This window comes from Carassius gibelio, chromosome B10 (genome assembly GCF_023724105.1).
Source record: "Carassius gibelio isolate Cgi1373 ecotype wild population from Czech Republic chromosome B10, carGib1.2-hapl.c, whole genome shotgun sequence".
NCBI classification, from domain to species: Eukaryota; Metazoa; Chordata; class Actinopteri; order Cypriniformes; family Cyprinidae; genus Carassius; species Carassius gibelio.
In genome coordinates this window covers 25,618,699-25,628,668 of record NC_068405.1, presented here as the reverse complement: position 1 = coordinate 25,628,668, position 9,970 = coordinate 25,618,699, and the positions used below count along the sequence as shown (strand labels likewise).

At 37.7% G+C, this 9,970-nt stretch overlaps 1 protein-coding gene across 1 annotated transcript; it reads right to left on the bottom strand.

Annotated features, from left to right (window-relative positions):
* Positions 1-1,814: 1,814 nt before the first annotated feature.
* On the bottom strand, positions 1,815-7,661 carry LOC127966138 (uncharacterized). The gene is made up of 3 exons (XM_052566962.1): positions 7,657-7,661; positions 6,582-7,254; positions 1,815-2,171 (listed from the first exon to the last, which is right to left on the bottom strand). Exons 1-2 carry the CDS (start codon positions 7,659-7,661, stop codon positions 6,585-6,587), a joined length of 675 nt encoding a protein of 224 aa, XP_052422922.1. The 3' UTR covers positions 1,815-2,171; positions 6,582-6,584.
* Between the last annotated feature and the right edge of the window lie 2,309 nt (positions 7,662-9,970).

Genomic DNA, 9,970 nt, shown 5'->3' with positions numbered 1-9,970 from the left:
GAAAATAAAGCTGCACATAACATGAATAAATTACACCTTCATGTATATTAAAATAGAAAAATGTTAATAATATTTCACAATATTACATGTTTTCCAGTATTTTTGAAAAAATAAATGCTGTCTTGATGAGTAAAATAAATTCCTGTAAAAAAACATTAAAAATCATTCTGATCCCAAACTCTGACCGGTAGTGTGTGTATGTGTGTGTGTTTATATATATATAAGCCCACTAACACACTAGGCAAGGCAAGTTTATTTATATTTCAAACACAATGGTAATTCAAAGTGCTTTACACAAAAGAAAGTAAAATAATCATAAAGAAAAATTATAACAAAAATAAAACAAGCAATTTTAAAACTTTTATAATGATTAAAACATTTACTTAATTAAAAGAATTTGCTCCGAAGTGCCGATCTGAATCAACCGAGTCGCGAACATGCTCCGAAGTCCAGATCTGAAATCAACCGAGTCGCGAACAGGCTCCGAAGTGCCGAATCAACCGAGTCGCGAACATGCTCCGAAGTGCCGATCTGAATCAACCGAGTCGCGAACAGGCTCCGAAGTGCCGAATCAACCGAGTCGCGAACATGCTCCGAAGTGCCGATCTGAATCAACCGAGTCGCGAACATGCTCCGAAGTGCCGATCTGAATCAACCGAGTCGCGAACAGGCTCCGAAGTCCCGATCTGAAAAATTCGACCAAAGAATGTAAAAAATAACTCTATTTCTATAATAACTCTACAACTCTATGAAAGACTCAGATAACTTATCTAAAAATAAATCGCTATAGTAAAAGAGAAATAATAAGAGGAGTGAAGTTTCCTCCTGTTCTGCTGTGTTTGGTCCTCACTCACGTCTGAGGCTCCGGGGCGCGTCTCCGCCCCTCACACGCGACTTTACAGTGCTAAATTTATCATCTTTGCTAATTATTATACATTTACTTCATTGTCAGCTTCAGGTTTATTTTTGTTCAATGAACTGTTTGAAACAAAAAAGGTTGTATTTCAGTAATAATTAAAAATTATCAAAATAAAATTTATAAAATAATGGTTTATATTTTAATATCCTTTAAAATATAATTTATTTCTGTGATGTGCAGCTGTATTTTCAGCATCATTCCTCCAGTCTTCAGTGTCACATGATCTTAAGAAATCATGAAAATATGATGATTTATTATTAGAACTATTAATAGTTGTGCTACCAAATATTATTTTGGAATCTGCGATACTTTTTTAAGGATTCTTCAAAGTATTATTTTTTTTTTAAAGAACAGCATTTATTCAAAATATAAATCTCTTCTAACAATATTAATCTTGGATATCACTTCTTATCAATTTAACACATCCTGAATAAAAGATTCTAAAATCTTATAAAGAATACAATTTCTTATAAAAAAAGAAATGATAAAAATTTACTGACCCCAAACTATTGAACTGTAGTGAATATTGTTATAAAATATTTATATTTTAAATAAATGCTCTTCTTTTTAACTTTTTATTCATCAAAGAATCCTGAAAAAAAGTATCACAGATTCCAAAATAATATTTATCAGCAAAACTGTTGATAATTCTAATAATAAATCATCATATTATTCTGATTTCTGAAGATCATGTGACACTGAAGACTGGAGGAAAGATGCTGAAAATACAGCTGCACATCACATGAATAAATTACACCTTCATGTATATTAAAATAGAAAAAATAATAATATTTCACAATATTACATGTTTTCTAGTATTTTTGATCAAATAAATGCGGTCTTGATGAGTAAAATAAATTCCTGTAAAAAAACATAAAAAATCATTATATTCAATTCAAGTTTATTTGTATAGCGCTTTTTACAAAACAAATCGTTACAAAGCAACTTTACAGAAAATTATGTTTCTACAATATTTAGTAGTAGCTAGTAGTTTGTGCACATTTGACAGGATTTTAGAAAAAATAAAAATAATAATAATACAAGACGTAGTCAGCTAGACGATGAACTATCAATATTATTAATTAAGTTATTATATGATTCAGTCACACATTTAGCAATAATTGTTAGTTCTGTTTGTTGATTCAGGGTTAGCATCATCTGAGGTCCTCTGAGGGTCAGCATCATCTCTTCTCAGGTGTTCTGGATCCAGACTGGAGCTTGTGTAAATCCTAGTTACCACGGGATGTAAATCCTGTGGCGAAACATAGAAACAAAATACAGACATCATTAGCATAGCTGCTGATCCATCAAAGTAAGATTAGTTTAACCCAAGCTAATGAATAAAAATGCACCTTTGATCAGATGCAACTACACTCACAATTAAAAAGATACATTATTCGAATGCTTGGCGAAAGAGATGTGTTTTTAATCTAGATTTAAACAGAGAGAGTGTGTCTGAACCCCTAACATTATCAGGAAGGCTATTCCAGAGTTTGGGAGCCAAATGTGAGAAAGCTTTACCTCCTTTAGTGGACTTTGCTATCCTAGGAACGACCCAAAGTCCAGCGTTTTGTGACCTTAGGGTGCGTGATGGGTTGTAACGTGGTAGAAGGCTAGTTAGGTACGCAGGAGCTAAACCATTTAGGGCCTTATAGGTAAGTAATGATCATTTGTAACTGATACGGAACTTAATAGGTAGCCAGTGCAGAGACTGTAAAATTGGGGTAATATGATCATATTGACCTGGTAAGGACTCTAGCTGCTGCATTTTGGACTACCTGTAGCTTGTTTATTGACGAAGCAGGACAACCACCTAGAAGTGCATTACAATAGTCCAGTCTAGAGGTCATGAATGCATGAACTAGCTTTTCTGCATCAGAAACAGATAACATGTTTCGTAGCTTGGCAATGTTTCTAAGATGGAAAAATGCAGTTTTTGTAACATTGGAAATATGATTTTCAAAAGACAAATTGCTGTCTAATATAACACCCAGATTTCTGACTGTAGAGGAAGTAACAGTACATCCGTCTAGTTGCAGATTGTAATCTACAAGATTCTGTGTAGTGTTTTTTGGTCAAATAATTAGTATCTCTGTCTTATCTGAATTTAAGTGGAGAAAATTATTTGTCATCCAATCTTTTACATTTTTAACACACTCTGTTAGCTTAGATAATTGGGAAGTTTCATCTGGTCTCGTTGAGATATATAGCTGAGTATCATCAGCATAACAGTGGAAGCTAATTCCGTATTTTCTAATAATATTACCAAGGGGCAACATGTATATTGAAAATAGAAGGGGACCTAGGACAGATCCTTGTGGCACTCCATATTTTACTGATGATAAATGAGATGACTCCCCATTTAAGTAAACAAAATGGTAGCGATCGGACATGAAATTCTTCATACAGATCATTTTTATGCAGGAAGGTGCTCAATTGAGAAGAAACAACTTTTTCTAAAATTTTAGACATAAATGGAAGATTTGAAATAGGCCTATAATTTGCCAGTACACTAGGATCTAGTTTTGGTTTCTTAATAAGAGGCTTGATAACCGCCAGCTTGAATGGTTTTGGGACGTGACCTAAAGATAACGACGAGTTAATGATATTGAGAAGTGGTTCTTCGGCTACAGGTAACAGCTCTTTCAGTAATTTACTGGGTACAGGATCTAATAAACATGTTGTTGGTTTAGATACAGTGATAAGTTTATTTAGTTCTTCCTGTCCTATGGTTGTAAAGCACTGCAGTTTATCTTTGGGTGCGATGGATGAAACTGAAGTGTGAGACGCTGTAGAATCTACATTCGCTATTGTATTTCTAATGTTATCTATTTTATCAGTGAAGAAATTCATAAAGTCTGTAAGGACGAAAGAACCTGAGATACTTTGATCTCCTGAGAAACAGACAATACAAACATACAAGAGCATCTTCGAGACACCCCACAGAGTGGAGGAGCAGGAGACCTCCTCCCCTTCTGCCCATTTGTTTCATTTTAAACCCCTTCACCCATTCTTCCTGCTACTCAATCTGCTCAAAATGATTACATGAAAATGTCGATGCAAGTGAACTAACATTCATGTCTAGTATCATTGGAAATGTCTCAGTGCAACTGGTACAATGGTCTCAATCTTACAAAAGTAGATTAGAAGATAATACAGATCCGAAGAGTCAAGAGATATCTTGATTACTGTAATGGGAGTGCCCTTTTCCAGGGTCTTCCATGTAAATTACCTTCTGTTCCTATTGAGGTGTAAACTACCCAGGCTTGGGACCTGAGGTAATGCAAATTCCAATTGTTAGTTTCTATCTTCATCTCGGGGGATGTTGGTCTTGGTCTGATGTATTTAAAGGATTGCAGCAAAAGGATCAGGGCGATTTCTGTAGCCAGAAAGCCCGTAGTGTGTTGTGTGTCTCTTCACTTCATACTATGTATTTTCTAAGGTCAGGTATGCATATTTTACTTGTAGATTCATCTTTGAGAATTTGATGTTTTGTATTGATATGATTTGATGTGTTTCAATTGGATATGTAATTGGCAAAATACATATCTACCTGACTGTAAATAAATTGTTACATTTGGATTCTATTCTGTCTTACTCTGTAATTATTGACCAGTAGATTACGTTGTATCCTTGTTAGCAACATGAGCACCCGAATGAATGAGTTAATATAAAAATAGAGTTAACTAGAATAATCAAATGTCAGTAGAATATTAATTAGAAAGGCATACAACCAATTTGCATTTCAACCTAAATTCGAGGTCATACTAAAATGGAGTCAGATTTGAGTTTAACCTAAAATGAATAACTCTATGCGCTGAAAGACAGAACACGCAGGAAACCTTCATCCAGCACCGGATACCTTCCTTGGGCTGAGTGTCTGGACCTTACAAGTCATTGCTATTTACCGTTGGTGGAATATTTGAATCAGGTGGCATCTGGTAATTTGTTAACTTAGCCACTGTGCTAAATAAAAACCTTGGATTGTTTTGGTTATTTTCAATGAGTTTGTGTATATGCTCTGCCCTAGAAGTTTATAGAGCCTGTCTATAGCTGGACATACTGTTTTTCCATGCAATTCTAAAAACTTCTAAATTAGTTTTTCTCCATTTGCGTTCAATACTACGAGTTACTTTCTTGAGAGAGTGAGTATTACTGTTATACCATGGTACAGTACGTTTTTCTCTAACTTTTTTCATTTTGATCGGGGCAACAGCTTCTAATGTATTAGAGAAAATAGTGCCCATGTTGTCAGTAATTTCGTCTAATTCATGTGTATTTTTGGGTACAAATAGCAGTTGAGATAGATCAGGCAGGTTATTTGCGAATCTTTCTTTAGTGGCTGGAACAATAGTTCTGCCCAGACGGTATCGCTGCAACATATAGTTAATATCAGTTATACGCAGCATGCACGATACAAGGAAATGGTCTGTAATATCATCACTTTGAGATACAATATCTATAGCAGTAAGATCGATTCCATGAGATATAATTAAATCTAGTGTATGATTAAAATGATGAGTGGGCCCGGTGACATTTTGCTTGACTCCAAAGGAGTTTATTAGGTCAGTAAACGCAAGTCCTAATGTATCATTTGCATTATCAAAGTGAATATTAAAATCTCCCATGATTAGCGCCTTATCAACTGTAACTAGAAGGTCTGAGAAGAAATCTGCAAATTCTTTTAGGAATTCTGTATACGGCCCTGGTGGTCTATACACAGTAGCCAGAACAAGAGATACATTAGATTTCTTTTGCATGTCTGACAGAGTAACATTTAGCAGAAGTATTTCAAAAGAGTTAAACCTGTATCCTGTCTTCTGGGTAACATTGAGAATATCACTATATATTGTTGCAACACCCCCGCCACGACCAGTCTGACGGGGCTCATGCTTATAACAGTAGTTTGGTGGAGTAGACTCATTTAGACCTAAATAATCATTTGGTTTTAGCCAGGTTTCAGTCAAGCAGAGTAAATCAAAACTATTATCTGTGATCATTTCATTTACAATAACTGCTTTTGGTGTGAGTGATCTAATATTTATGAGCCCAAACTTTAAAAATTGTTTTTGTTCGTTTACTTTACATTTTTCTGGTTTAATTACGATAAGATTTTTTCTAGATCTTACAATATATTTATATTTTGACCTCACTATTCGGGGAACAGACACAGTCTTAATAGTTTTTACAGCTGTCAGACACAGACGAGGACACAGAGGATTCAGTGATATAGTGTTTAATGTGAATCAGAGGTTTCAGACACAGGTGAATCTTGACACGTAGAGGACACAGAGATAACACAACTTTCCTTTAGGTGAATGATGATACAGATGACGACTCAGACGAAGACGATGGGAACAGGAATACAGATGAGGATGAAGAGGGTTCAGCAGATCAGGTAGGTTAGACGAAAGGCGTTCAGGTAAGTGAGGAGATCGGTGCAAGACCAGACACTGGGTGATGGAGACTGATGGCTTTATATGTGGCACTGGTGATGATGCACAGGTGTTCAGAATTCTGGTGATTGGGGACGAGTGGGTGTGGCGTAAGTGTCTGATTCCGGGAGTGTAGAAGGTGTGGCTGTGACAACAGCGCAAGTACTTTTATCATTTAAGTGGGTGGAACAAAACTCATTATAATGGTTATTTGAGAATTGTCTTACTAGTCACATGGAGCGAAGTGTCCTGGAGATGTTGTCAGACAGAAGCTCCGCTCCGACTCTGCTGGGGTGTAATCCATCAGCGCGAAACAGTCTAGGACGCTCCCAGAAAAGATTCCAGTTGTTAACAAATAGCAGTTTCTGTTCTTTACACCATGACAACAACCATTCATTTAAAGCAAAAAGTCTACTGAACCTTTCGTGTCCTCGTCGATACGTGGGCAGTGGTCCTGACACGACGATCGTCGCCGCGGGCGTCGTGCTGCGAACCATCTCGATCAGGCTCCTGAAGTCCCTCTTCAGCTTCTCCGTCTGCCGCAGCGTGGTGTCGTTAACCCCGGCGTGAAGCACGACCGCTCTGGGGCTCTCGTCGTCCTTCAGGATCGCGGGTATCTGCGCAGAAACATCGAGAACACGAGCACCAGGCAAACAATGAGTGTGCACTTTACCTTCGGCTAACGTAGCACTTACGTGTCGGACGATGGAGTCTCCGATGATCACAGCGTCGCGTCCTGTCTCGCGGAGGGGAGCGAAGCGGTTCTGGATGGAGATCTCGAAGGCAGGAGGGGGAGAAGCCGTCGCCGTCGCCCGGGACCCGGCTCGCGTCCTCCGCTGTGGATGCACCCAGGGTCCGTTGTAGCGGCCCCTCGGATATAGATTGATCCAGACGCAGCGACTTTCAAACGGGTGTCAATTTATTTCTTCCTCTCAACGAGCACCATGCACCTGGACACCGTGAAAACTACAGAATAAACAGAAATACAAAATGCTTCCATGTAGTTTCACAAATAATTTGCACATAAATCATCTTCACATATTAATCATGTTTACACCCAATACAAATTATTTTAACAAATGAACAATATGAAATATGTTTAAGCCTTTATGACAAATGAAATATCACATGCTTCTTTTAAATTAAACAGAATATATTATAATTGTTTAAAGAAAGAATAAACGTTTTTATATTGATGACATGTGCAATAAACCCATAAACAAATGAAGTACTGACATTCTCTTTTCCTTAAACAATATACATTCTGATAATAATACAAACTCCACATATTTTCCTTCATACCTCATTCCGCTTTTCCAAGGGCGCTAATCAAAGAGTTTCTGCCATCAGCTACCATGTGCTCTAGCTTGACACACCCTCACAGTTCGGAGCTCTTAAAAATAACATGTACGAGCAATACAAAAATAATAAAGTAAATTACAATGTAAACTCTTTCTTTACAAGATTCAAATGGGTGAATATGATAAATAACTTAAGTATTCACAAGTTTTTTACCGTTCTTCCGACGATATGCGAACACCACATTGTGACGAGAGAATAGCGGAAGTTTAGCGTCACAAAAAAAAACATCCGAAGAAGAAAACAGCGCTTTTTCAAAATAAAAGCGGAACAGACAAAGTGACACTGTTAAACATATAATGCCTTAAAATATTAATATAAAATGTTATATATGTTGTATATATACGGTGTAGGATATTAATGCGATTTATAAAGACATTTACATCCGTGGTGTCCCGGCGTCGCAGTGAAGGACATCTGGGAAGATCGCGTCCTGGGTGCACCGGGCCTGCGCAGAGAAACACACGGAGTAGACGTGGTGGGACTGTTAACAGCGGCTCTCCGCTCTCTCAGCTGGGCCTGCTTCTGTTCCAGGTCGCGAATCTGCTTCCCAGAGTGGAGACATTCATCCGCCATTAAAACAAGTAACAGTGAGTACAACAGTGGTAATGTGTGTGAAGAGAGTATTAGCAATGTAAGCGCAGTTAGCAGCAACCACGCTTGCTGATGCTAACTGGCTAAAAGCTAATAGCGGACCCGGGAGATCAAAATAAAACTAGTGATAGCGAGGCGCTCTGATTGTTTTTGTTGTAGAATACAATAGAGGATATATTCACACGTTATATAAACGGAAACGATGATGTATAAAATTGATTTTTAAGTTAAAAATAGTCAATGAAAAGAATATAGTGACGGAGCTCAAACGTAGTACAGCCGTCAACAACAAACAGGAAATGAAGAGATGAGAGATCCCATTCTGATCCCAAACTCTGACCGGTAGTGTGTGTATGTGTTTATATATATATATATATAAGCCCACTAACACACTAGGCAAGGCATGTTTATTTATATTTCATACACAATGGTAATTCAAAGTGCTTTACATAAAAGAAAGTAAAATAATCATAAAGAAAAATTATAACAAAAATAAAACAAGCAATTTTAAAACTTTTATAATGATTAAAAAATATACTTAATTAAAATGAATTTAGAAACAGTTACAAAATTATTTTACATTAAAAAGTGAAAATATAGTGCAATCAGTTCGGACATTGCACAGTGCTCATTCAATAAATGCACAGCTAAACAGATGAGTTTTAAGTCTAGATTGAAATTTGACTAGTGTTTTACATCTGGTCTCTTCTGGAAGCTGATTCCAACTGCAAGCGGCATAGAAACTAAAAGCAGATTCCCCTTGTTTTGTGTGAACCCTTGGTATTTCTAACTGCATTACTTGAGGATGTGCTAATCGCCTTCCTGACATTGATGATCTTCTCAGAAAAGAAGGATGCAAACTCATTGCATTTGCTGTCGGAGAGCATTTCACTGGGAATCTGACTTCAGTCTATGTCTCGTAACTTTGAACGCTCCTCTGTGCAGTGCAGATGTGAATCAACCGAGGGCGCGAACATGCTCCGAAGTGCCGATCTGAATCAACGGAGGGCGCAAACATGCTCCGAAGTCCCGATCTGAAATCAACCGAGTCGCGAACATGCTCCGGAGTGCCGATCTGAATCAATCGAGGGCGCGAACATGCTCCGAAGTCCAGATCTGAAATCAACCGAGTCGCGAACATGCTCCGAAGTGCCGATATGAATCAACCGAGTTGTGAACAGGCTCCGAAGTGCCGATCTGAATCCACCGGGTCATGAACATGCTCCGAAGTGCCGATTTGAATCAACCGAGTCGCGAACAGGCTCCGAAGTGCCGATCTGAATCAACCGAGTCGCGAACAGGCTCCGAAGTGCCGATCTGAATCAACCGAGTCGCGAACAGGCTCCAAAGTCCCGATCTGAAAACTTCGACCAAAGAATGTAAAAAATAACTCTATTTCTCTAATAACTCTACAACTCTATGAAAGACTCCGATCACGTATCTAAAAATAAATCGCTATAGTAAAAGAGAAATAATAAGAGGAGTGAAGTTTCCTATTGTTCTGCTGTGTTTGGTCCTCACTCGCGTCTGACGCTCAGCGGCGCGTCTCCGCCCCTCACACGCGCGTTTACAACGCTAAATAATCATCTTTGCTAATTATTATACATTTACTTCATTGTCAGCTTCAGGTACTTCATTTATTATTGTTCAATGAACTGTTTGA